The sequence below is a fragment of the Papio anubis genome, chromosome 20 (assembly GCF_008728515.1).
Source record: "Papio anubis isolate 15944 chromosome 20, Panubis1.0, whole genome shotgun sequence".
NCBI classification, from domain to species: Eukaryota; Metazoa; Chordata; class Mammalia; order Primates; family Cercopithecidae; genus Papio; species Papio anubis.
Window position 1 is genome coordinate 16,940,951 of NC_044995.1, and position 27,525 is coordinate 16,968,475.

General features: G+C 42.2%; 2 protein-coding genes across 17 annotated transcripts in view; one reads left to right on the top strand and one right to left on the bottom strand.

Moving 5' to 3' along the window:
* The window catches only part of LGALS14 (lectin, galactoside-binding, soluble, 14), a 114,659-nt gene that overhangs the window by 59,496 nt on the left and 27,638 nt on the right, over window positions 1–27,525 (bottom strand). For 2 of the 16 annotated variants that reach the window (XR_004180209.1, XR_002518783.2), the window contains exons 1-3: window positions 14,272–17,078; window positions 13,791–13,931; window positions 8,038–8,103 (exon numbers count right to left, since the gene is read on the bottom strand). The exons of 1 other annotated variant lie outside the window; for it this stretch is intronic. Coding sequence is in view for 2 of the 15 variants with exons in the window: in XM_017951937.3 (XP_017807426.1) it covers window positions 8,038–8,103; window positions 14,272–14,319 (114 nt within the window). In the remaining 13 variants the exon portion in view is untranslated. Of the gene's footprint in view, window positions 1–6,163; window positions 7,104–8,037; window positions 8,104–9,610; window positions 10,370–13,790; window positions 13,932–14,271; window positions 17,098–27,525 lie in introns of those variants that run through there. 13 more of the 16 variants (XM_009194447.4, XM_017951939.3, XR_001897525.3 and 10 more) reach the window with 12 other exon arrangements.
* On the top strand, window positions 14,434–18,581 carry LOC108583279 (placental protein 13-like). Its single transcript, XM_017952439.3, has 3 exons — window positions 14,434–14,661; window positions 16,450–16,555; window positions 18,331–18,581. The coding sequence occupies exons 1-3, from the start codon at window positions 14,540–14,542 to the stop codon at window positions 18,445–18,447; spliced, it is 345 nt and encodes a 114-aa protein (XP_017807928.1). The 5' UTR covers window positions 14,434–14,539; the 3' UTR covers window positions 18,448–18,581.

The following is a 27,525-nucleotide window of genomic DNA, read 5'->3' on the forward strand; positions in this document are numbered from 1 at the left end:
GGGAGGGGCGTCCACCATTGCTGAGGCTTAAGTAGGTAAACAAAGCTGCCAGGAAGCTCGAACTGGGTGGAGCCTACCACAGCTCAAGGAGGCCTGCCTGCCTCTGTAGACTCTACCTCTGGGGACAGGGCATAGCCAAACAAAAGGCAGCAAAAACCTCTGCAGATTTAAATGTCCCAGTCTGACAGCTTTGAAGAGAGTAGTTGTTCTCCCAGCACAGAGTTTGAGATCAGAGAATGGACAGACTGCCTCCTCAAGTGGGTCCCTGACCCCTGAGTAGCCTAACCAGGAGGCACCACCCAGCAGGGGCAGACTGACACCTCACACGGTTCGGTACCCCTCTGAGATGAAGCTTCCAGAGGAACGATCAGGCAGCAACATTCACTCTTTTGCAGCCTCTGCTGCTGATACCCAGGCAAACAGGGTCTGGAGTGGACCTCAAGCAAACTCCAACAGACCTGCAGCTGAGGGTCATGACTGTTGGAGGAAAACTAACAAACAGAAATGACATCCACACTAAAACCCCATCTGTACGTCACCATCATCAAAGACCAAAGGTAGATAAAGCCACAAAGATAGGGAAAAAACAGAGCAGAAAAGCTGAAAATTCTAAAAATCAAAGCACCTCTCCCCCTCCAAAGGAACGCAACTCCTTGCCAGCATCAGAACAAAGCTGAATGGGGAATGACTTTGATGAGTTGACAGAAGAAGGCTTCAGATGATCAAACTTCTCCGAGCCAAAGGAGGAAGTTCAAACCCAACACAAAGTAGCTAAGAACCTTGAAAAAGGATTAGATGAATGGCTAACTAGAATGACCAATGTAGAGAAGTCCTTAAATGACCTGATAGAGCTGAAAACCATGGCAGAAGAACTACATGACAAATGCACAAGCTTCAGTAACCGATTCAATCAACTGGAAGAAAGGGTATCAGTGATCAAAGATCAAATGAATGAAATGAAGTCAGAAGAGAAGTTTGGACAAAAAAGAGAAAAAAGAAATGAATAAAGCCTCCAAGAAATATGGGACTATGTGAAAAGACTAAATCTGCGTCTGACTGGTGTACATGAAAGTGATGGGGAGAATGGAACCAAGTTGGAAAATTCTCTTCAGGGTATTATCCAGGAGAACATCCCCAGTGTAGCGAGGCAGGCCAGTATTCAAATTCAGAAAATACAGAGAACACCACAAAGATATTCCTCAAGAAGAGCAACTCCAAGACACATAATTGTCAGATTCACCAAAGTTGAAATGAAGGGGAAAATGTTAAGAGCAGCCGGAGAGACAGCTCGGGTTACCCACAAAGGGAAGCCCATCAGACTAACAGCAGATCTCTTGGCAGAAACTCTACAAGCCACAAGAGAGTGGAGGCCAATATTCAACATTCTTAAAGAAAAGAATTTTCAACCAAGAATTTCATATCCAGCCAAACTAAGCTTCATAAGTGAAGGAGAAATAAAATCCCTTACAGACAAGCAAATGCTGAGAGATTTTGTCACCACCAGGCCTGCCCTACCAGAGATCCTGAAGGAAGCACTACACATGGAAAGGAACAACTGGTACCAGCCACTGCAAAAACATGCCAGATTGTAATGCCCATCGATGCTAGGAGTAAACTGCATCAACTAATGAGCAAAATAACCAGCTAACATCATAATGACAAGATCAAATTCATACATAACAATATTAACCTTAAATGTAAATGGGCTAAATGCTCCAATTAAAAGACACAAACTGGCAAATTGGATGAAGAGTCAAGACCCATCAGTCTGCTGTATTCAGGAGACCATCTCACGTGCAGAGACACACATAGGCTCAAAATAAAGCGATGGAGGAAGATCTATCAAGCAAATGGAAAACAAAAAAAAAGCAGGGGTTGCAATTCTAGTCTCTGATAAAACAGACTTTAAACCAACAAAGATCAAAAGAGACAAAGAAGGCCATTACATAATGGTAAAGGGATCAATTCAACAAGAAGAGCTGACTATCCTAAACATATATGCACCCAATACAGGGTGTGCCAGTTTTCTTTTTTTTTTTTTTTTTTTTTTTTTTTTGAGACGGAGTCTCTCTCTGTAGCCCAGGCTGGAGTGCAGTGGCCAGATCTCAGCTCACTGCAAGCTCCACCTCCCGGGTTCACGCCATTCTCCGGCCTCAGCCTCCTGAGTAGCTGGGACTACAGGCGCCCGCCACCTCGCCCGGCTAGTTTTTTGTATTTCTTAGTAGAGACGGGGTTTCACCGTGTTAGCCAGGATGGTCTCGATCTCCTGACCTCGTGATCCACCCGTCTCGGCCTCCCAAAGTGCTGGGATTACAGGCTTGAGCCACCACGCCTGGCCGGGTGTGCCAGTTTTCAAAGGGAATGCTTCCAGTTTTTGTCCATTCAGTATGATATTGGCTGTGGGTTTGTCATAAATAGCTCTTATTATTTTGAGATATGTCCCATCAATACCTAGTTTATTGAGAGTTTTTAGCATGAAGCATTGTTGAATTTTGTCAAAGACCTTTTCTGCATCTATTGAGATAATCATGTGGTTTTTGTCTTTGGTTCTGTTTATATGCTGGATTACATTTATTGATTTGCATATGTTGAACCAGCCTTGCAACCCAGGGATGAAGCCAACTTGATCATGGTGGATAGGCTTTTTGATGGGCTGCTGGATTCAGTTTGCCAATATTTTATTGAGGATTTTTGCATCCATGTTCATGAGGGATATTGGTTTAAAATTCTCTTTTTTTTGTTGTTGTGTCTCTGCCAGGCTTTGGTATCAGGATGATGTTGGCCTCATAAAATGAATTAGGGAGCATTCCTTCTTTTTCTATTGATTGGAATGGTTTCAGAAGGAATGGTACCAGCTTCTCCTTGTACCTCTGGTAGAATTCAGCTGTGAATCCGTCTGGTCCTGGACTTTTTTTGATTGGTAGGCTATTAATTATTGCCTCAATTTCAGAACCTGTGATTGGTCTATTCAGGGATTCAACTTCTTCCTGGTTCAGTCTTGGGAAGATGTATGTGTCCAGGAATTTATCCATTTCTTCTAGATTTTCTAGTTTATTTGCATAGAGGTATTTATAGTATCCTCTGATGGTAGTTTGTATTTCTGTGGGATCAGTGACGATATCCCCTTTATCATTTTTTATTGCATCTATCTGATTGTTCTCTCTTTTCTTCTTTATTAGTCTGGCTACCGGTCTATCAATGTTGTTCATCTTTTCAAAGAACCAGCTCCTGGATTCATTGATTTTTTGAAGCATTTTTTGTGTCTCTATCTCCTTCCATTCTGCTCTGATCTTAATTATTTCTTGCCTTCTGCTAGCTTTTGAATGTGTTTGCTCTTGCTTCTCTAGTTCTTTTAATTTTGATGTTAGATTGTTGATTTTAGATCTTTCCTGCTTTCCCTTGTGGCCATTTAGTGCTATAAATTTCCTTCTATACACTGCTTTAAATGTGTCCCAGAGATTCTGGTATGTTGTGTCTTTGTTCTCACTGGTTTCAAATAACATCTTTATTTCTGCCTTCATTTTATTATGTACCCAGTAGTCATTCAGGAGCAGGTTGTTCAGTTTCCAGGTAGTTGAGCTGTTTTGAGTGAGTTTCTTAATCCTGAGTTCTAGTTTGATTGCACTGTGGTCTGAAAGACAGTTTATTATAATTTCTGTTCTTTTACATTTGCTGAGGAGTGCTTTACTTCCAACTATGTGGTCAGTTTTAGAATAAGGGCAATGAGGTGCTGAGAAGAATGTATATTCTATTGATTTGGGGTGGAGAGTTCTGTAGATGTCTGTTAGGTCCGCTTGGTGCAGAGCTGAGTTCAAATCCTGGATATCCTTGTTAACTTTCTGTCTCGTTGATCTGCCTAATATTGACAGTGGGGTGTTAAAGTCTCCCACTATTATTGTGTGGGAGTCTAAGTCTCTTTGTAAGTCTCTAAGGACTTGCTTTATGAATCTGGGTACTCCTGTATTGGGTGCCTATATATTTAGGATAGTTAGCTCTTCTTGTTGCGTTGATCCCTTTATCATTATGTAATGCTCTTCTTTGTCTCTTTTGATCTTTGTTGGCTTAAAGTCTGTTTTATCAGAGACCAGGATTGCAACTCCCGCTTCTTTTTTTTTTTCTTTCCATTTGCTTGTTAAATATTCCTCCATCCCTTTATTTTGGGCCTATGTGTGTCTTTGCAGGTGAGATGGGTCTCCTGAATACTGATGGGTCTTGGCTCTTAATCCAATTCACCTCTCTGTGTCTTTTAATTGGGACATTTAGCTCATTTACATTTAAGGTTAATATTGTTATGCATTAATTTTATCCTGTCATTATGATGCCAGCTGGTTATTTTGCCCATTGGTTGATGTAGTTTCTTCATAGTGTCAATGGTCTTTACAATTTGGTATGTTTTTGCAGTGGCTGGTACTGGTTATTCTTTCCATGCTTAATACTTCTTTCATGAGCTCTTGTAAGGCAGGCCTGGTGGTGCCAAAATCTCTCAGCTTTTGCTTGTCTGTAAAAGATTTTATTTCTCCTTCACTTATGAAGTGTAGTTTGGCTGGATATAAAATTCTGGGTTGAAAATTCTTCTATTTAAGAATGTTGAATATTGGCACCCACTCTTTTCTGGCTTGTAGGGTTTCTGACAAGAAATCCACTGTTAGTCTGATGGGCTTCCCTTTGTGAGTAACCCAGCCTTTCTCTCTGGCTGTCCTTAACATTTTTTCCTTCATTTCAACCTTGGTGAATCTGACGACTATGTGTCTTGGGGTTACTCTTGTTGAGGAGTTTCATTGTGATGTTATCTGTATTTCCTGAATTTGAATGTTGGCCTGTCTTGCTAAGTTGGGGAAATTCTCCTCCATAATATCCTAAAGAGTGTTTTCCAACTTGGTTCCATTCTCCTCATCACTTTTCAGGTACATCAATCAAATGTAGATTTGGTCTTTTCACATGATCCCAAATTTTTGGAGGCTTTGTTCGCTCCTTTTCATTCTTTTTCTGCAATCTTCTCTTCTCATTTCATTTCATAAACTTGATCTTCAATTGCTGATATCCTTTCTTCCACTCGATCGATTCAGCTATTAATACTTGTTTATGCTTCACGAAGTTCTTATGCTGTGTTTTTCAGCTCTATCAGGTCATCTATGTTCTTCTCTAAACTGGTTATTCTAGTTAGCAATTATCTAGCCTTTTTTCAAGGTCCTTAGCTTCATTACATTGGGTTAGAACATGCACCTTTAGCTCGGAGGAGTTTGCTATTACCCACCTTCTGAAGCCTACTTCTGTCAACTCGTCAAACTCGTTCTCCGACGAGTTTTGTTCTCTTGCTGGCGAGGAGTTGTGATCCTTTGGAGGAGAAGAGGCGTTCTGGTATTTTGAATTTTCAACCTTTTTGCGCTGGTTTTTCTCCATCTTTGCGGATTTATCTACCTTGGTCTCTGATGTTGGTGACCTTCAGGTGGGGCCTCTAACAGTCAGTCCCCTCTGGTGCAGGTCTGCTGGAGTTTGCTGGATGTCCACTCCAGAGCCTGTTTGCCTGGGTATCACCAGTGGAGGTTGCAGAACAGCAAAGATTTTTGCCTGTTCTTTCATCTGGATGCTTCGTCCTAGCAGGACCCTTGCTAGATGTCATCCAGAGGTCTCCTGTATGAGGTGTCACTGAGAGGTGTCTCCCAGTCAGGAGGCACAGGGGTCAGGGACCCACTTGAGTAGGCAGTCTGACCCTTGGCAGAGCTTGAATGCTGTGCTGGGAGGTCTGCTTCTCTCTTCAGAGCCATCAGGCAGGGTCGTTTAAGTCTGCTGAAGCTGCACCCACAGCCGCCCCTTCTCCCAGGTGCTCTGTCCAAGGGAGATGGGGGTTTTATCTATAAATCCTTGCCTGGGGCTGCTGCCTTTTTTTTCAGAGATACCCTTCTGCAGTGGCCTTGCTGAGCTGTGGTAGGCTCTGCCCCTTTAGAAATTCCCGGTGACCTTACCCTATCAGGGGAAAACTACCTACTCAAGCCTCAGCAATGGCAGACGCCCCGACTGTTTTGCTGGCTGGGAGAATTTCAAGCCAGTGGATCTTAGTTTGCTGGGCTCCATGGGGGTGAGACCCGCCAAACTAGACCACTTGGCTCCCTGGCTTCAGCCCCCTTTCCAGGGGAGTGAATGGTTCTGTCTCACTGGCATTCCAGGCACCACTGGGGTATGGGGAAAAAAAAAAAACAAAACACTTCTGCTTCTGTGCTTGAAACCCAGGGCCCTGGTGGTGTAGGTATCAGAGGGAATCTCCTTGTCGGCGGGTTGCGAAGACTGGGAAAAGTGCAGAATCTGGGCTGGAGCTCTGCATTCCTCAGGCACAGTCCCTCACTGCTTCCCTTGGGTAGAGGGGATAATTCCCCAACCCCTTGCACTTCCTACGTGAAGTGATGTCCCACCCTGCTTCGGCTCGCCTTCCGTGGGGTGCACCCACTATCCAGTCACAATGAAATGTACCGGGTACACATTTTGAGTTAATTTTTGTATATGGTATAAGGTGAGGGTCCAGCTTCATTCTTTTACATGTATATATTCAGTACAAGAAAACTCCATGACAGGTTTACCTGTATAACAAGCTTGCACATCCTGCACATGTACCCCTGAACATAAAGCTTAAAATAAAACTTAAAAACAAACAAAAAAAAACCCAACAAAACCAAAAATCATTTATTCAAGAGACAATTCCTTCCCACATTGAATGGTCTTGGTACCCTTGTTGAAATCAATTTACAGTGGATGTTTAGGTTTATTTCTGGACTCTCAATTCTGTTCCAATGGTCTATACGTTTATTTTTAAGCCAATATCAATGTATTCTGATTACTGTAGTTTCACTATCACAACATTAACTTTGACATCTGGGAGTTGTTGGGACCATGCAGTCATTTTCCTTTGCAGGTATGCCCTGTTTTTTGAAATTAGATCCTCCATATGAGTTTCAGCACTCAGCACTCTCTTCCCTGTGCTTGCAGGACGTGAGGGCTTCTTTAAATGCTATCACCAGGAACATCTAGTGTTGCAAATGTGCCTTGAATTGGTAGTTGGTAGGCGTTAATGTGTCCCTCTTTTTCTTTCCTTCTTTCTTTCATTCTTTTTTCTTTTTTAAAAAAGAATTCCAATGCAGTTAAAACCAAAACAAGTACTTCCACAATCCTATGATTACCATCATACCCCTACCATTCTAGTGCCACAGCTATTGGAGTCCTTCACCTTTTCTCAGCACTTTCTGCCCATAAAGCACAAGTGACTATTCTTAGTAATTGTGATACTAAGTATGCCATGGGTAATCACCACATCACTTATCAGCAATGGATCTTTATCGTGATCTGCCCAATAAGAGATATAAGTTCTCATAATAAGGATCCAGCTTCTTTCTATGACTTTTTCTGGCCTACAGTTGGTTTCCACCCTTCTCCACCAAATATGAAATGTTTCTTAGTACTATGTGCCCAGAAGATGAAAGGAAGTATTAATCCATCTGCCCCCATCCCCAGTTGTTAAAAAGTCATCCTATTGGCATTAAGTCTCCCACAATTTTGGTTTGCAGATGCATAGCTGCTGAGAGTATTTCTGCAAGGGTCGTATTCCACCATCTCAAAGAAGCCCAGTGCTGGAAAGAGGAAGGTACTGGAAAGATAGATACTAAGGAAAGGCACTGTCAGTGTGCACCTGCATGAAGCTAGTGAAAAACTCTCTAGATCTGGTCAACTTAGTAATGGCTGGATGAAGAGGTGGGGCTGAAAGGATATCATGTGGTACAAGAAAAACCTTATATACTGACCTCCTTTCAATTTCTCATACACACCAAGCTCATTTCATTTTTGGAGCATCATATATGACAAATTCAAAAGGCGTCAAAAATGTCATAACAAGGCAGGGAGAATGTTCTGTTTTAAAACAGACTAAAGAAGCACAGCAACAAAGTACATGAAACCTGATTAAGTGATGGATTTTAAAACAGCTCTAAAGGACATGCTTTTATACAACTGGGAAAATTAAAATAGTACTGTAAATTAGATGTTGATTCTTACGTGGTGGCAGAGTAGAACTTCTATCAGTCTTGTGGATCTGAAGATACAAAAATTGTACGTTGGTGCCTGCCAAGTGAGAGAGAGAGTTAGGCTTTTAGTTGGAACCCTGAAAGGGATATACCCTAGAGCAGGGGTCCCCAACCCCCAAGCCACAGACCAGTAACAATCTGTGACCTGTTAGGAATGGAGCCACACAGCAGGAAGTGAGTAGCAGGTAAGCACTACCCCATGAGTGGCCTCCTGACAGATCAGCCGGCATTAGATTCTCATGGAGCACGAATTAGAATTTTGCAACCAGAATTCCACATTATGGGTGCCACAGTGTATAGTTTTATTGCAAATAGTAGCGTGACTGTAACAATTGCCACAAGACTGGTGTAGTAAAAAAAATTATTTAAAACCTTACTTGCCCAAGGTAAACATTTCCCTTTGGGGATTTACAGAGTTACAATTGCAATTTCATGTATCATTAAAATTCCCTGCAAATATGAATTAAAAATAAGTTTTATTATTTGGTGGCAAATTTTGAGAGTAAAGTGTGGAAATGACAATTATCTGTTTAAGTAAATGTGGGACTGAGTAAGATGAGTAGCCCTTAGTCAGTTCTTAATTTTTGTGATTTTTAGCTTATGATTTTTTATTTTTCCACAATTGATATTCTGGATGATTCTCTGGACTGTCAGGGGTTGCTCCCTCAGCTTTTTAGGCTTTGACTTGAGTGAGATGTATTCAGGAGTTGATTCCTGTAAATTTTACTTCCAACAGGGTTGAAATAAGAACAATGTAGGGCCCTTCCCAGCTTGGCTTAAGGAAAACGAAAGACCAAATTTCCTGGGTTAAATAGAGGTGGTTTTATTTCTTTGGGCTTTTGCTAGTTGTGTTAATGGCTTGAGGCTTCCTTGCCTCTGGCTTAGCTAGCTGATCCGCTAATTTATTTCCTTTGCCTACCTTATTTGTTCTCTTTTGACATTCCCTACGATGCATCCCTGCTATTTCATGTGTAAGAAAAAGTAAGGATAGTAATCTGTTAATTTCCTGGTGATGTTTTATGGGAGATTCATTAGTGGTAAGAAAATGCTTTTTCTTTTAAATGGCAGCATGAGCATGGAAAATTAGGAAAGCACACTTGGAGTTAGTAGAAATGTTAGCTACTATTTCCTTGCTTAACTTAAGTGCTCTTGTAAGAGGTATTAGCTCAGCTAATTGAGGGCTTGTGTTTGGGGAGAGTGACTACTGCTTATCCTGCCTTATCTACTTCTTGCTTTACCGGCTGTTTGCTAGCTAAGAGCTCCCCTTAGAGGACAGTGATCCTGCCACATTATGTGGGCTGTAAACAGTTGAATTATTTCCTAGGGTTAACTTGGAGGCTTTTCTGACTAGTAGAGCTATTATGACAATGACTCGGAAGCACGTGTAAATAAGTCTTTCTAACTACAACTAAGGTTGAGAAGACTATTGGATTCGAGTTTTTCCTGAGATGTATCTTACAGTTGTGCTATCTTAAAAGGGAGGCCTGGATTAGAGAGAAGAGAGAGATGGGCTCTAGTGTTTAGAAGGAGGTTTACTTTCTTACCTTCAATTTCCAGAATTATCCGGGGATCCTGTGCTATACTGGCAATTTGAGCCCCTGGAGCTAAGGTTTAAGCCCTCGGATCCATCAGTCCTGCTGAACCACCTGTGAGACTGGTTTTGAACCCAGTGACCTCTGCCTCTGGGGGCAGTTCTGTTTCCTGTGGTTTTTGCCACAGCCTGGACAGGGTTGAGGTTGCTTCATCTTGCTGCCTGGGTATTTGTTTTAAAAATGCCGTGGTCTGCCATGCCAATAGCAACTAGCGGATGCACTTTGGGAATTCTGGACTTTACAAGCTTGCAAAGCTGCTGCTGAAGTCTCTGGTGTTCTCCGGAAATTTTCCCCTTTTTGGGGACTCTTCCTGGTCCCTATTATAAAAGAAAAAGGTCGCCACCTTCAGGAGGCTCTCTGAGGTGCTATTTGGTCCTATAGCTTGCTTTTGTAGTTTTCTTTTAATATTGGGAACTACCTGTATAATAAACTTCTTTTTCAGAATGAGCTATTCCTCCACTGAATTAGGGGATAAGGAGGTGTACTCTATTAGTGCCTCTCTTGGCCTTTCCATAAAGGCTACAAAATTCTTACCTGGCTTTTGGTTCATTATAGACAGTTTAGAGTAACAGAGGTTTGGCCCTGGTTTTTCATAGGTCTCTTAAAATGCGTTTAAAAATTGGCTTCTTGGCCGGGCGCGGTGGCTCAAGCCTGTAATCCCAGCACTTTGGGAGGCCGAGACGGGCGGATCACGAGGTCAGGAGATCAAGACCATCCTGGCTTACATGGTGAAACCCCATCTCTACTAAAAATACAAAAAAAAAAACTAGCCGGGCGAGGTGGCAGGTGCCTGTAGTCCCAGCTACTCGGGAGGCTGAGGCAGGAGAATGGCGTAAACCTGGGAGGCGGAGCTTGCAGTGAGCTGAGATCCGGCCACTGTACTCCAGCCTGGGCGGCAGAGCAAGACTCCGTCTCAAAAAAAAAAAAAAAAAATATTGGCTTCTTTTTCATTCATTTCCTGAGCTATTGGGGTTTTGGTTAGGGTGGTTTACTGGAACTGCTTTCCTCCCTATTGGGAATGTTGGGGTTTTTTTGTGTTGTTTTTGTTTTTGTTTGGTTTGGTTTGGTTTATTTTTTTTAAGTTATAAAATATTTTATTTAAATGGCACAGAAGAAATTATGTGTACTTAAAAATGATTAAGCATTCATGTTAGGAAATGCTAAAAACAAAATAATTTACGCAATGATAAAAATCTAAAGTGATGAGAAAACATCAAATACTTTCATTTGGTCCTCTCATCTAACAAAACTATTATAAACATGAGATATAGTAATTACTGAAATTGAGTTAAAAGCACAAGACAACATAATTTCTTTATATGCATCCAGTCATTTTATACAAGAAACTGTTTTACCTTAAATGGAAGAGTGAACAATTTGTTTAAAATATTGAGAGTGCATTATGCACCTATAATGAAACCACTTTCTCCAAAGATTCACACAGATTAACATTGCAAAGTGGTATTTCTATATAACACTGACTTCTGAAAAATTTAATAATTCATTTTAAGAATATGCAAGCGAAATATAGTTTATTCTGATTTCAACAACGGATATTCAAACTCACAATTTTTCCCAAGAAACCATTCACTTTATAGTTTCAAAAACACATTGTAGCTTTTCTGTTACTGGTCTGCCATGTTTTCAACTAGATGCATGTTTAATCATTCACTTCAAATTTACATGCCCAGCCTGGCACAGTGGCGTGGGCTTGTAGTCCCAACCACTTCAGAGGCTGAGGCAGGAGGATCACTTGATCCCAGGAGTTCATAGCCAGCCTGGGCAACATAGCAAGACCTTGTGTCTTCAGAAATCATCCAAGGAGTGAGATAAACATTACAACCCCCATATACTGGGTAAACGACAACAAGGGAGTGAAAAATGACCTCATACGCCCTAAAGCAATGTTGAGGCAAACTCCTGATGCAATAAAGGCAGCAGTTGTAATGGGTACCTGGAATGGTATTGTGGAATTGGAGAACTTACTTTCCTAATGAAAGGAAAGCTAGCTTGAAAGAAATGTTTTTGAGGTTTTCTTTTGTTTTTCTCCTTTTTGTTTGGTTCAGGTTTGAAGTTTAGATTGGCTTGGGTTAAATTTGGGTAGCCAAAAAAAAATATTTTCTTTGGAGGAATGAATATTTATCAAATATTCTATTTTTTCACGTAAACCCTAATGAATGATATGAAATTTGAAGAAACAGGAGAGAGCAAGAACCATAGAATGGAGTCAGACAATTTGACTTTCTCTCTTCCTATTTGAATACAATGTATTTCTTTCTCTTGCCTGATTGCCCTGGCCAGAAGTTCCAATACTATGTTGAATAGGAGTGGTGAGAGAGGGCATTCTTGTCTTGTGCTGGTTTTCAAAGGGAATGCTTCCAGCTTTTGCCCATTCAGTATGATATTGGCTGTGAGTTTGTCATGAATAGCTCTTATTATTTTGAGATACCTTCATCAGTATCTAGTTTATTGTGAGTTTTTAGCATGAAAGAGTGTTGAATTTTATCAAAGGCCTTTTCTGCATCTATTGAGATAATCATGTGGGTTTTGTCATTGGTTCTCTCTATGTGATGGATTACGTTTATTGATTTGTGTATGTCGAACCAGCCTTACATCCCAGGGATGAAGCCAACTTGATCATAGTGGATAAGCTTTTTGATGTGCTGCTGGATTCGGTTTGCCAGTATTTTATTGAGGATTTGAGCATCGATGTTCTTCAGGGATAATGGCCTGAAATTTTCTTTTTTTCTTTTCTTTTTGTTTTTTGTTGTTGTGTCTCTGCGAGGTTTTGGTATCAGGATGGTGCTGGCCTCATAAAATGAGTTAGGGAGGAGTCCTTGTTCTTCTGTTGTTTGGGATACTTTCAGAAGGAATGACACCAACTCCTCTTTGTGACTCTGGTAGAATTTGGCTGTGAATTCATCCGGTCCTGGACATTTTTTGGTTGGTAGGCTATTAATTACCGCCTCAACTTCCGAACTTGTTATTGATCTTTTCAGGGATTCGACTTCTTCCTGGTTTAGTCCTGGGAGGGTGTACGTGCCCAGGAATTTATCCATTTCTTCTAGATTTTCTAGTTTATTTGCATAGAGGTGTTTATAGTATTCCCTGATGGTAGTGTGTATATCTGTGGGGTCAGTGGTGATATCCCCTTTGTCATTTTTTTATTGTGTCTATTTGTTTCTTTTCTGTTTTTTTCTTTATTTGTCTGGCTAGTGGTCTATCTATTTTGTTAATCCTTTCAAAAAAACAGCTCCTGGATTAGTTGATTTTTTGAAGGGTTTTTTGTGTCTCTATCTCCTTCAGTTCTGCTCTGATCTTAGTTATATCTTGTCTTCTGCTAGCTTTTGAATTTGTTTGCTCTTGCTTCTCTAGTTCTTTTAATTTTGATGTTAGGGGGTCGATTTTCGGTCTTTCCGACTTTCTCCTGTGGGCATTTAGTGCTATAAATTTCGCTCTGAACACTGCTTTAGATGTGTCCCAGAGATTCTGGTATGGGGTGTTTTTGTTCTCATTGGTTTCAAAGAACTTATTTATTTCTGCCTAATTTTGTTATTTACCCAGTAGTCATTTAGTTTTACATTTTGAAACACCCAAACAACTATCATTGGATTGCTTGCAACAGAAAGGATAAACGCTTGAGGGGATGGTTGCCCCATTCTCCACGATGTGATGATTTGCATGCTTGTATCATATCTTACGTACCCCATAAATATATTCACTTACTATGTACCCACAAAAATTAAAAATAAACAACAGGCAAATGACCAATATGCACAAGAAAATATACCCAACATCATGAGTCATTAGGGAAATGAAAGTCAAAAGCATCACGAGATACCACTTCACATTCATTAGGATGGCTATTACTTAAAAAATGACAACTAACAAGTGTGAGGATGTGGATAAACTGGAACCCTGGAACATTGCTGTTTGGAGTGTAAGATGGTGTGACTGCTGTGGAAAACATTATGACAGGTCCTCAGAAAGGTTACTCATCATAATAGACATCTCTTTGGCAACTGGGATACATTTTTTCTATCAATGGTTCAAATTCACTGGCAATAAAACTGAAGAGAAAAATGAAGTAAGAGGGAGAAAGAAGCAAGGAAGAAAGGGAATTCTAATTCACCTGATCTTTAAGTTCTAATATATGTTTTAAGGGTGTTTCCTTTCGTCATGAACAGAGAACTTGAGTCCTCCACACCAGTTGAAGAAGACTGCATTGTGACTGAAGTCCAATCACCTGTACCTGCTCCTGTCCTCACACAGTCTGGAAATAAGGAACACACAAATCAAGAACTAGACAAGAAGCTCAACTTTCTCCAATTTTGATACCCATGGACACTCAGAAAAGAAAAGGGTGGAGTTAAGAGCCCAGCTGTGTGAGAGGCAGATGGGAACCGGCCTCACCTAGCAGAGCCAAGGGGACCAATGTGGGATCAGGGGACACAGGGGCTTTCTCTACCTCCCTCCATAGGTCCTGCTTAGGATCAAGGCCAGTGTTCTCCCAGAACCTCTACAGGCAAAGAGAAGGGTTACCTTCCATTGCCAATAATTTCCACCAGAATCCTCACTATTTTTACCATTGTACAAATTAGGAAAATGCACACCTTCTTGGTAGATTCTGCACAGTGGTGAGAAGGCTTAATGAGAGGCATGGAGGCTGGACTTCACAACCCCTCATTCTCACTCCATCGTCCTTATCTGTGCGTTTCCCTGGTGACCCCTTCTTCTCCCTGGTGCCTCCCCCACTGTCATTTCTGCTGCATCATAGACACAGGCTTGCAAACAAGTGTGGTTGTGACTGAGTCTGTTTCCGACACCTTACCCCTTCTCACCCTGTGGCAAATTCTTGCTGAGAGGGCTTTGGAATCAGGAATGAAGCCAGAGGGCAGAGCTGACAGGGACCATTCAATGCTGCAACTCCAAGGGATTCACACGGAAGCCTGGACACAATTCAGAAGAACCAACCCAAGGAAGCAAAAATGTCACCACTACCTGTGAGTTTAAAAGGCACAGCCTTCAGTAATCTGAAGTCACATGAAAGAATGTGGAAAAAGGGAGATTTTATGAGATGAAAATATGAGTTTCTATTGTGAATGCTTTACTGAGTTTGGGGGTGTGCGGAAGAGACCCTGGGGCTATGGTGTCTGAGATGTTTGTGGGATGTCGGGTGTGAATCCTGGACCAGTGTAACCCTCTGTGAGGGTGTGATAGTGTCTGATAAGAGTCAGCTCTGCTGAGATGATGTTACTTTAGGTAAAAGGTGGAGAGCCCACCAGGATGGCTGGGATGTGCCTGAGTGTAAGAGGGTGACTGTGTTTTGTCTTCCTGTCTGTGATGTGAGTGTGTGTGTGAGCACACCCAGACCAATGCATGAGCATCTTTATATGGACAGTGAGCAGACATGTGTGACTCAGTGAGTGGTGTGGCTCTGTTTGACTGTGGTTGTGTGTGTGCTGGGATGTGACTAGGTGTTGAACTGGGAACATGCACGTGGCCTTCTGTCCATGTGAAGTTTCCTCCTCACACATCAGGACCTCTGCTGAAGCACCCATGTATCTTCTCATATATGTCAATGTGGATCCTGGATGGCAGAACTGGTGGGGATCTTGGGGACTGGGAGTTACCATTGACTCATTTGTGAGCATTCACGAGAGCAGAATGTATGATCTGTAGATGTCTCTTCCCAGACAGAGTGGAAAAGAAGAATTCAGACTATGGGAACCCTTCAAAGTAAGAATTACTAATAAAGACAAAAAAATAAAAAGTAAAGTAGAGGAAAAAAGAGTTTTAAATAATCCCCTTTGTACCCGGGAAACTAAATTAGGCAGAGTTCAAGTAATGGATCTAAGATGGCATTGCCAGTAAGAGGCAGAATCAGGACTGGAGTCCAGGCAGCCTGGCTCCTGAATCCTAGCTCCTAACTATGAGACCCTAGTGTCTTTAGGAATATGGAGTTCTGACTGTGATAGGGTGAAAGAGGGAAGTCCTCACAGTTTGCCTGTTGATCCCTAATTTTCTGCATCATGGGAATCTGTCACCAAAGAGGAAGCTGAACCTGGCCCAGCCCCTTTCACCCACTCTCAATCCCCTAGCAGGTACCACACAGAAGGCCTGTGTCTTTGTCCATTGGTTCTTGCATGAAAATCAGAGGGACACTGATCCTCCCTTTCATGTGAGTACTGTATGGCACAGGGGTGGAAAAGAAAGGAGAATATTTACTCAGGAGGTGGTCTCATGTGAGTGATGTGGAAATGTCTAGTTGGCAGGATGGAGGCACCATACAGATGCAGGTTCTGGAGACCCTCCAGCACCAGGCACGAGACCTGCAGTGGATGAACTGTCAGTCAGTCATGCAGCCTAGGGGAGGAGAACACTCAGGGGTTAGGGCTGTCGCTCTTTATCAAGAGGCATAGAATTTTCAGGGAATGGACAAGGCATAGGCCCAGGTAAGTGACTGTGGCTCACTTTCCACCTTGTGAGGGGCAGAGCCTCTCCTCACTTGGGGGATGTATGAGGAGCTAAGACAGCACCACAGGGACCAGGCCTGCAGTATCACCAGCGAGACCAGGGAGGCTTTCTTCTGCTTTGAGGAAAGGAAGGAAGGGATTTGTGTGTGTGTTGAGTGTGTGCCCCACAAGGGAGGGGTCTGCCCAACACTCTGTGTGCTTTGCTCTCAGCAGTGACCCAGAGCTGCAGGTGGAATTCTACACTGGGATGAATGAGAACTCAGACATCGCCTTCCATTTCTGAGTGCACTTTGGTCATTGTTTGATAATTGACAGCCACGTGTGTGGGGCCTGGAAGTGTGAGGGGAGATGCTGCAATGTGTTCTTTGAGGACGGCAAACCATTTGATCTGAGCATCTTGGTGCTGGACAGTGAATACCCGGTGAGTGCCCAGGAGCTCCCGGTATCCAGCCTCCATGGGTTCTCAGAGCAGGAGGCAGCTCTCCCTGGCCTGGCCCAGTAGTTTTTCAGGACCCATTTCTCATAACTACTCTTGCCCCAGGCTTTTTATCACAGAGCATCCTCTGCTTGCACTGCCATCCTCAGCTCGTTTCCAAAATCTGACCGTGATCAGTATCAGCTCATCTGGCATTTCCCCCAAGATGAAGAATCTCCTCTGTCTTTTCCCACTGTATTCATTTCTACTTATGCTGCTATTTAAATTTTCACTTCACTGAATGAATACAATATTCATAAGAATAAAATTGTTTAGTTAATGAAAAATTAAGTCTTTGTCTCACTCCTGGACCCAATCTTATCTGAGAGCATTACCCCTGCTCTGCTCTCCTTCCACAGGAAATAGTTGCTTATAGAAGCATATAGATCTATAATTTCATTTGTTTTTAAGAAAATCCTAGGCCGGGCGCGGTGGCTCAAGCCTGTGGTCCCAGCACTTTGGGAGGCCGAGACGGGCGGATCACGAGGTCAGGAGATCGAGACCATCCTGGCTAACACGGTGAAACCCCGTCTCTACTAAAAAAGACAGAAAACTAGCCGGGCGAGGTGGCGGGCGCCTGTAGTCCCAGCTGCTCGGGAGGCTGAGGCAGGAGAATGGCGTGAACCCGGGAGGCGGAGCTTGCAGTGAGCTGAGATCCGGCCACTGCACTCCAGCCTGGGCGGCAGAGCGAGACTCCGCCTCAAAAAAAAAAAAAAAAAAAAAAAGAAAATCCTAGTATACATTGCTTTACACATTACACCTTTAAAACTGAGTTGATTTGCTGTCAAATAATATATATTGAAGATATCATCTATTAATGGTGCTTCCTCAGTTTTTAAAGAATGCATAATATTGCATTATAAGGATTACCCAAAATTATTGATCTTCACTCTTTTGAAGGGCCTTGAGGTTATTTCCAATATTTTGCTCTCACTAATGGTGCTGTATTAAGACTTCTAGTCAATTCTTTTGTTTTATCCACCTCCCTTACTTATATTGAAAGATAACCACAAAGAAATGAAATAACTGATTCGAAAATTTGTGCATTTTAAATTTAACAAATTGACACATAGAAGGTTACTTTGTAGCCTCAGTAATGAAGAATATGTACAAATGTTCTGGCCCTTTCTTATGAGTAGGGCAAAAGATTCACATTTTATTCAGATTCCAGTGAGGGATCTCTTTCTATGCTTAGAAACTGTTCAGAATGATAGCCTATGTTTTGCAACACTTGTCCGGTTCTACCTCTCCAACACTTGAGTTTTATTCTTGGCCACCATCAGCCCAGATCTAGGCAACTCCAAAGAGAAACAGGGCCATCAGCAGGGAATGGCAGTCATAGTTCATGGAACTGATATATATGCATTCAATGAACATAATCAGTGTTAATCCTATTTGAATCCCTGTACAAGATGCAGGGATTCAAGTTCATGAAACAGTGACTAGCCATGGGGATTTTCTACGCTAGATACGAAGCTGAGAAAACATAGACAATGTGACATAGAGTGATACAGCCTTGCTGGAGGAATGAGAGGAAACACTAGAAATAACGTGAGCTCTCTCTCAAATAGTTAATCTTAAACAGAAGCATGAATCTTGGGTTCTGTTATATAACTAGTAGTTTTCTCAGGGGATGTTGTAGGTACTAGGCAAGAGTGGAGAGAAGGCTGAAAGTTTGTTTGGTGGCATTCTGTCTTTCTGAGGCATTTTTCCTCTTGTAGGTAATAATAAATGGCCAACACCATTACATCTTTGCCCATCCACTTCCACCATGTTCTGTGAAGACTGTGCAAGTGTGGGAAGATGTCTTCCTGATCTCAATGTCTGTCTGCAATTGAAGGAGATGACCACACATCTCATTGTTGAGGAATCCCTCTTTCCATGTGACCATAGGATCCCCAGAGCCTGTTAACAGCATGATCTCTCCTCACCCTTTTCCCTGCAGTTGGTCATTAAAACATCACCAAACTTCCCAGAATTTGGTTCTTGCTTTAAGAGGGAAAGAGGAAATGGTCATCCCCAAGAGGCCCTGAGGAACTTTATGGGAGGCATCCAGAAATCAAATAGGATAAACCTTCCTGTGACTCCATGAGTGAAAGACCAGGTCCCCGGAATGTCTGAGAAGACATTAGGTACAGCATCCTTCAACAGCACGTTGTTGACATCAGAGAATCTGAGACAAAATCTTTACCCTGTCTCAGATGACTCACTGCACCAAAATGTTAGGTAGCTGTTTACAGCCACACAGATGTACCTCATGGCTTTGGGGAGAAATTTTGTAACTTAAGAACCATCTCGTGGAATTTCCTAATTCTTTCCATTATTTTCAGGATATTCATTGTGTGTTAACATGGTGCCTGGCTCTGTACAGGCTGCCATGCAGGAGCTTTACAAAAAGACAGACTTCTCACATGAAAATTTCAATCCAAGCAATAGTTAGAGAATCACAGGAGTCCAAAGATTTCTCTTAAGGAACCCCAATTGTGGAAGACAGTGTGGCAATTCCTCATGGATCTAGAACTAGAAATACCATTTGACTCAGCAATCCCATTACTGGGCATATAACCAAAGGATTATAAATCATTCTGCGATGAAGACACATGCACACGTGTGTTTATTGCGGCACTATTCACAATAGCAAAGACTTGGAACCCACCCAAAAGTCAATCGATGATAGGCTGGATTAAGAAAATGTGGCACATATACACCATGGAAAACTATGCAGCCGTAATAAAGGATGAGTTTATGTCCTTTGCAGGGACATGGATGAAGTTGGAGACCATCATTCTCTGCAAACTATCAGAAGATCAGAAAACCAAACACCACATGTTCTCACTCATAAGTGGGAGTTGAACAGCGAGAACACATGGACACAGGGAGGGGAACATCACACACCGGGGCCTGTTTGGGGGTGGGGGCTAGGGGAGGGATAACATTAGGAGAAATACCTAATGTAGGTGACAGGTTGATGGGTGCAGCAAACCACCATGGCACGTGTCTATCTATGTAACAAAACTGCACGTTCTGCACATGTAACCCAGAACTAAAGTATAATTTTTAAAAAACTAAAAAATAATAATAATAATTGCGAGATTTTTCCAAAGTATGTGGCAGAATCCTGGGATTTCTGTTTAAAAACAAGTGGTCATGGTTTTAGATCAGAAAATATGTAGTTTATTTTTGGGATGGACACGATTCATACACATGGACACAGTAAGCTGACCTTGCTTTGCTGCTGTTTCATTAGGCATTGCAGCACAGCAAATCTCCCAACACATGTTGGCTTAGAGAAATCATTTACTCCGATCTTTCTTGGTTAACTGGACTCATGTGGGTAGTAGATCATGTGGTGAAGTCATGTTTTCTGAAGTATCTTTTAGTTTGGGATTCCAGAGGATGCTTCACTCATGTCTGACTCAACACAAGGGCTGGGTGAACACCTACGGGTTGGCTGATTATCTCCTTTCCTACGTCACTTCCCCATTCATGCCTTGAATTCCCTCAAATCATAAGAGTCTCATGGTTCTTGGACTTAAGGAATGATGATTGGCTGCCACCAAAGAAAGCCTTCCAAAAGGCTCAGGAAGAAGGTGCAAGGCATCATAGGACCTGGCTTTGAAAGGTGGACAGTGTTGGGCCGGGCGCGGTGGCTCAAGCCTGTAATCCCAGCACTTTGGGAGGCCGAGACGGGCGGATCACGAGGTCAGGAGATCGAGACCATCCTGGCTAACACCGTGAAACCCCGTCTCTACTAAAAATACAAAAAACTAGCCGGGCGAGGTGGCGGGCGCCTGTAGTCCCAGCTACTTGGGAGGCTGAGGCAGAAGAATGGCGTAAACCCGGGAGGCGGAGCTTGCAGTGAGCTGAGATCCGGCCACTGCACTCCAGCCCGGGCTACCCAGCAAGACTCCGCCTCAAAAAAAAAAAAAAAAAAAAAAGAAAGGTGGACAGTGTCACTTCTATGACATTATATGGATCAAACTGAGCCATACACAAGCCCAAATCAAAGGGAGGAGGGTTTCATAAGATGTGGTTATTTTGACATGTAGTCATGAGGGAGCATCCTTGGCAACTATTTCCATTCAGTCCTCACTGGCTTACGTGTTTCCCATATACCAAAAGCACTAATTCTGTAAGGAACCACTGAAGGTAATACACTTATAGGAACAGGCTCAGATTGACGTCCACAATGTTATCATCCCATCAGGATCTGGTGTCCATGAAGTGACTACAAATTATCAGATGCACTTTCTTTCAACATAAGCACTAAAGAAATACATTATCTGCCCTATACAAATTAAACATACAAGACTAAAACAGATGTAGGAAAATGCAGTGAACACACTTATTTTAGAGGGGCAAAAGATAATAAGCAGCACCCTGAAAGCAAGATGGGTCACCAACAGCTCTACTGGAGCCACCCACAAAAAAAAAATCAGCCAGGGTTCTCACCCTTGTTGCATCTGCTCAAACTAGCATCGCCTTGTCTGAAAATATTGTCTTGATATGTGCCGCTTCTGTTTCTATATGTACTTAAAGGATATAGGTCTCTTTAAGTTGGATTAAGTGTTGTTCCTTGAATTAATAAGCAAGACATCCACTCAGTGAAAGAAATTGTGCTAGCCTTTTGTACATGAATAAAAATTAAAACAAAAAAAACAATACAAACAAACAAAAAAAATAGGCATCCGTCACTGGTTCATCACTGCTGAAATCAGCAAGACCCCTATTTTCAACTTCTCTGAAAACGTTACTCTGCGACAATTGGTTCCACCTTCTACTGTCAGCTTCTTAGAACTCCTACCAAGTAGGAACAATGACAGCCCTTTTCCCTCTATAAGAACTGTTGTCATCTGGTTCATAGCACAAATAGAGAACCATTTACGAGAAGATAAACAATATATTACCTAAAAGCCAAACAATGCAGATTGAAAAGGGTCTCAACAAATAGCCTCTTTGTCTGCAGGGCCTATCACAGGTGTCAACTTGATCATCTTCATCCTCTCTTTCCATGTTCATTGCCACAGCTTGTTCAACTCCAACCTTACTCATGGGTATGCCTCTCTCCTTGCCCTCCTTTAAGCTAATATCCAGATACCTTGAGATGTCAATGCATAGTAAATGACATCTTCGTGCCTTTCTTGTTGCTTTCCTGTATGAACTGAAATTCCCTCCACTTTCACTGCAAAGTCTCAGGTTCTTGTTAGGTACACTTTCCTCCTTATATCATCCCTCTCACAGTTTTGGTCACCTCTCTGTTTTGATGATGGTTCATAGGCCCTCATCAGCATGGAAACTATTTCTTGGGGAATTAGGCAATTCTTGCTCTGAGTGGATAAAAACTATCTTGGAACCCATGAATTTCTGAGCAGAACGTGAATTTGATTTCATATCTACATGTCGCTGGATGATGCCCATTGTATTTGAAAAACCTACAGTGTCCTACATGCTGCCCCTACTATACAAACACACAGTGACTGCCTTTTCTTGACTGATATTCACCAGTTCAGTTCAGCTCATTTAGGCCATTTGTTACACTCATCTTCATACCAGCTACTACCCTATGCTCATCATGGCCAGGAGTGATGTCTCAGATAAAAAGAGAAGACATAGAGCCAAGGAACCAATGTTGAACAAACGATTTTTTATTTGCCTCTGGAGACTTACTCAATGTCTCTTTCATGCTTGTCCACCCAAATTTATGGTCTTCTCCCAGCAAATACATCATTGCTCAAAACACAGTAGGTTATTTCTGCACTCTAAAAGCTTACCTACTGAAAGGTCTTTAGGGCTTTTCTGTTTTTGCTGAAAGCCCCCAAAGAATAAATCTACTCTTTGACAATGTTGTCCTTGATGTCCAAGTCTCCCAAAGCTGCGTTTCTTCTGTGGTGCTGTCCGTGGTGCTGAGATCTGGTGCTTATGGGCCTGTATTTGCAAGTGAGGGGCCAATAACACAGAATTAACAGAGAAATTTTTTGTTTTGTTCTGTTTTGTATTTGATAAATCACACCTCAAAAAATGTATGATGAATGGAGCAGGAATTGAATTTGGATTTTCAGACCACGATTTCTGCAGTGCTCTCTCTCACCCCTCCTCTTCAACATAGTGTTGAAGTCCTGGCCAGAGCAATCAGGCAAGAGAAAGAAAGAAAGGGCATCCAAACAGAAAGAGAGGTCAAACAATCCCTGTTTGCAGACCTGATTCCATATCTAGAAAATATCATAGTCACCACCCTAACGATTCTTAAGCTGGTTTCAGGACACAAAATCAATGTGCAAAAATCACTAGAACTCCTATATGCCAACAACAGTGAAGCACAGGGCCAAATCAGGACTGCAGTTTCATTCATGATTGCCATAAAAAGAATAAAATACCTAGAAATACAGCTAACCAGGAGGTGTAAGATTGTTACCCTGAGAATTACAAAACATTGCTTAAAAAACCAGAGATGATCCAACCAAATGGAAAAACATCCCCTGCTCTTAGATAGCAAGAGTCATTATCATTAAAACAGCCATACTGCCCAAAGAAATGTACAGATTCAATGCTATTTCTATTGAACTACCTATGAAATCCTTCATAGAATTAGAAAAAACTATTTTAAAATACACATGGAACCAAGAATGAGTTGAATAACCAAGACAATTCTAAGCAAAAAGAACCAAGCTGGAAACATCACATTACCCAACATCAAACTGTACTACGGGGCCACAGTAACTGGACAGTATGGTGCTGGTACAAAAACAGACACGCAGACCAGTGGGACAGAAGAGAGAGCCCAGAAATAAGGTCGCACACCTACAACCATCTGACTTTCGACTAAGCTGACCAAACAAGCAATGTAAAAAGGATTTCCTATTCAAGAAATGGTTCTGAGTAACTGCCTAGTCATATGCAGATGATTGAAACTGAACTTCTTCCTCACATTATATAGAAAAATCAACTCAATATGGGTTAAAGACTTAAATGTAAATGCAAAACTATAAAAACCCTGGAAGACTACATAGGTAATATCATTCTGAATGTAGAAATGGAAAAAAGTTTTATGACAAACATGCCAAAAGCAATCACAAGAAAAGCAAAAATTGACAGTGGATTTATTTAAGCTAAAGAGCTTCTGCACAGCAACAGAAACTATCAACAGAGTCAACAGACAATCTACAGAATGGGAGAAAATATGTGAAAATTTTGTATCTGAAAAAGGTCTTATATCTAGCATCTACAAGGAACTTCAGTAACTTTGCAAGAAAAGACAAACAACTCCATTAAAAAGTAGGCAAAGGGGCTGGGCATGGTGGCTCACACCTGTAATTCCAGCACTTTGGGAGGCTGAGGCAGGCCTATCATGAGGTCAGAAGATAACTGGAGACCAGCCTGCCAAACATGGTGGTCTCAGACACCTAGACCAATGGAACAGAATGGAGACCCCAGAAATAAGGCCATACACCTACAACTATCTGATCTTCAATAAATCTGACCAAACAAGCAATGAAGAAAAGACTCCCTGTTCAAGAAATGATGCTGGGAGAACTGGCTAGCCATATGCAGAATACTGAAACCGAACTCCTTCTTTAAACCATATACAAAAATCAATTCAAGATGGATTAAAGACTTAAATGTAAAATCCAAAACTAGAAACACGCTGGAATGAGAGAACTACAAACACACCTACAGAATGTGAGAAAATACTTCCAAACTATGTATCTGAAGAAGATCTAGTATCTGAGAATCTATAAGAAACTTCAACAACTTTACAAGAAAGAAAAAACAAACCCATAAAAGAGTGGGTAAAGGGCTTAGCACAATGGCTCATGCCTGTAATTCCAGCACGTTGGGCAGCCAAGGCTGGTGGATGGCTTGAGCCCAGGAATTTGAGAACAGGCTGGGTAACATGGCAAAAACCCGTCTCTACTAAAATTAGAAAATATTAGCCTGGCATGGCGACATGAGCCTGTAGTCCCAGCTACTCAGGAGGCTGAGCTGGGAGGATCACCTGAGCCCAGGAGCCAGAGGGTGCAGTGAGCTGAGACGGTGCCACACCACTCCAGCCTGTGTGTCAGGGTGAGACCTGTTTTAAAACAACCACAAAAAAAGATGAGCATAGGACAGGAACAGACACTTTTCAAAAGTGGACATACAGGTGGCCAAAAAGCATATAATAAAAGCTTAACATCACTGAACATTAGAGAAAAACAAATCAACACCAAAATGAGATACCATCTCACACCAGTCAGAATGGCTCTTATTAAAAAGTCAGAAAAGGACAGATACTGACAAGGTTATGAAGAAAAGGGAGCACTTACACATTGTTGGTGGAAGTGTAAATTAGTTCACCCATTGTGGAAAGCAGCATGGTGATTCCTGAAACAGCCAACAACAGAACTACCATTCAACCCAGCAATTCCATCACTGGGTGTATACCCAGAATAATAGAAATCATTCTGCCATAAAGACATATGCACATGAATGTTCATTGCAAAACTATTCACAATAGCAAAGACATGGAATGAACCCAAATGCTCATCAAGGACAGATTAAATACAGAAAATGTGGTATATGTATACAATGGAATACTATGCAGTCCTACAAAAGAGTGAGATTATGTCTTTTGCATTAACATGGATGGAGCTGGAAGTCATTATTCTCAGCAAACTAATGCAGGAACAAAAAACCAAATACGGTATGTTCTCACTTATAAGAGTGAACTAAATGATGAGACTCATGGACACTAAGAGGAGAACAACACACACTGGGACCTACTTGAGGGTGGAGGGTGAAAGGTACAATAGGAGCAAAAAATAACTATTGAGTACTATGCTTAGTACCCAGATGAAGAAATCATATTTACCACAAAACCCATGACACAACTTTATCTGCATATGTACCACTGAACCTAAAATAAAAGGAAAAATAAATCAAAGAAAAAAACAAATCTCAATTCTGTTCCAAGATGGCCGAATAGGAACAGCTCTGATCTGTGGCTCCCAGCATGATCAACGCAGAAGACGGTGACTTCTGCATTTACAACTGAGGTACCTGGTTCATCTCATTGGGACTGGTTGGACAGTGGGTGCAGCCCAAGGAGGGTGAACTGAAGCAGGGCGGGGCATCGCCTCACCCGGGAAGCACAAGGGGTCGGGGGAATTCCCTTTCCTAGCAAAGGGAAGCCATGACAGACTGTACCTGGAAAATCGGGAGGCTGCCAACCAAATACTGTGCTTTTCCAATGGTCTTAGCAAACGGTACACCAGGAGATTATATCCTGCGCCTGGCTCCACAGGTCCCATGCCCACAGAGCCTTGCTCACTGCTAGCCCGGCAGTCTGAGGTCGACTTGGGAGGCAGCAGCCTGGCAGGGGGAGGGGTGTCCACCATTCCTGAGGCTTGCGTAGGTAAACAAAGTGGCTGGGAAGCTCAAACTGGGCAGAGCCCACCACAGCTCTGTAAGGCCTGCTGCCTCTGTAAACCCCCCCTCTGGGGGCAGGGCATAGCTGAACACCAGGCAGCAGAAATTTCTGCAGACTTAAATGTCCCAGTCTGACAGGTCTGAAGAGAGCATGGTTCTCCCAGCACGGTGTTTGAGCTCTGAGAACCAACAGCCTACTTCCCCAAGTGGGTCCCTGACCCCCTTGTAGCCTAACTGGGAGACAGCTCCCAAAAGGGGCCGACTGACACCTCATACAGGTGCGTATCCCTCTGGGACAAAGCTTCTGGAGGAAGGATCAGGCAGCAATATTTGCGGTTCTGCAATATTTGCTGTTCTGCAGCCTCCGCTGGTGATACCCAGGCAAACAGCGTCTGGAGTGGACCTCCAGCAAACTCAAACAGACCCGCAGCTGAGGGACCTGAGTGTTAGAAGGAAAACTAACAAACAGAAAGGAATAGCATCAACATCAACAAGAAGGACATCCACACCAAAACCCCATCTGTAGGTCACCAGCATCAAAAATGCTGTAAAACCACAAAGATAGGGAACCAGAGAAGAAAAGCTGAAAACTTGAAAAACCAGAGTGCCTCTTCTCCTCCAAAGGATCGTGGCTCCTCACCAGCACCAGAACAAAGCTGGACACAGACTGACTTTGATGAGCTGACAGAAGTAGGCTTCAGAAGGTTGGTAATAACAAACTTCTCCGAGCTAAAGGAGGTTCTTTGAACCCATTGCAAGGAAGCTAAAAATCTTGAAAAAAGATTAGATGAATGGCTAACTAGAATAAACAGTGTAGAGAAGACCTTAAATGACCTGATGGAGCTGAAAACCATGGCATGAGAACTACGTGATGCATGCACAAGCTTCAGTAGCCGATTCAATCAAGTGGAAGAAAGGGTAACAGTGATCGAAGATCAAATTAATGAAATAAAGTGAGAAGTGAAGTTTAGAGAAAAAAGAGTAAAAACAAACAAACAAAGCCTCCAAGAAATATGGGACAATGTGAAAAGAACAAATCTACATTGGATTGGTGTACCAGAAAGTGATGGGGAGAATGGAACCAAGTTGGAAAACACTCTTCAGGATATTATCCAGGAGAACTTGCCAACCTAGCAAGGCAGGCCAACATTCAAATTCAGGAAATACAGAGAATACCACAAAGATACTCCTCGAGAACAGCAACCCAAGACACATAATTCTCAGATTAGCCAAGGTTGAAATGAAGGAAAAAATGTTCAGGGCAGCTAGAGAGAAAGGTCAGGTTACCCACAGAGAGAAGTCCATCAGACTAACAGCAGGTCTCCTGGCAGAAACCCTACAAGCCAGAAGAGACTTGGGGCCAATATTCAACATTCTTAAAGAAAAGAATTTTCAACCCAGAATTTCATATCCAGCCAAACTAAGCTTCATAACTGAAGGAGAAATAAAATTCTTTACAGAGAAGCAAATGCTGAGAGATTTTGTCACCACCAGGCCTGCCTTACAAGAGC

Bases quoted from the DNA above. Each gene is read 5' to 3' on its own strand.
- LOC108583279 (XM_017952439.3), top strand. From the start codon at position 14,540: ATGAAGCCAGAGGGCAGAGCTGACAGGGACCATTCAATGCTGCAACTC. The intron at 14,662-16,449 runs GTGAGTTTAAAA...GATAATTGACAG, and splicing joins CAAAAATGTCACCACTACCT to CCACGTGTGTGGGGCCTGGA. The intron at 16,556-18,330 runs GTGAGTGCCCAG...TTCCTCTTGTAG, and splicing joins TGCTGGACAGTGAATACCCG to GTAATAATAAATGGCCAACA.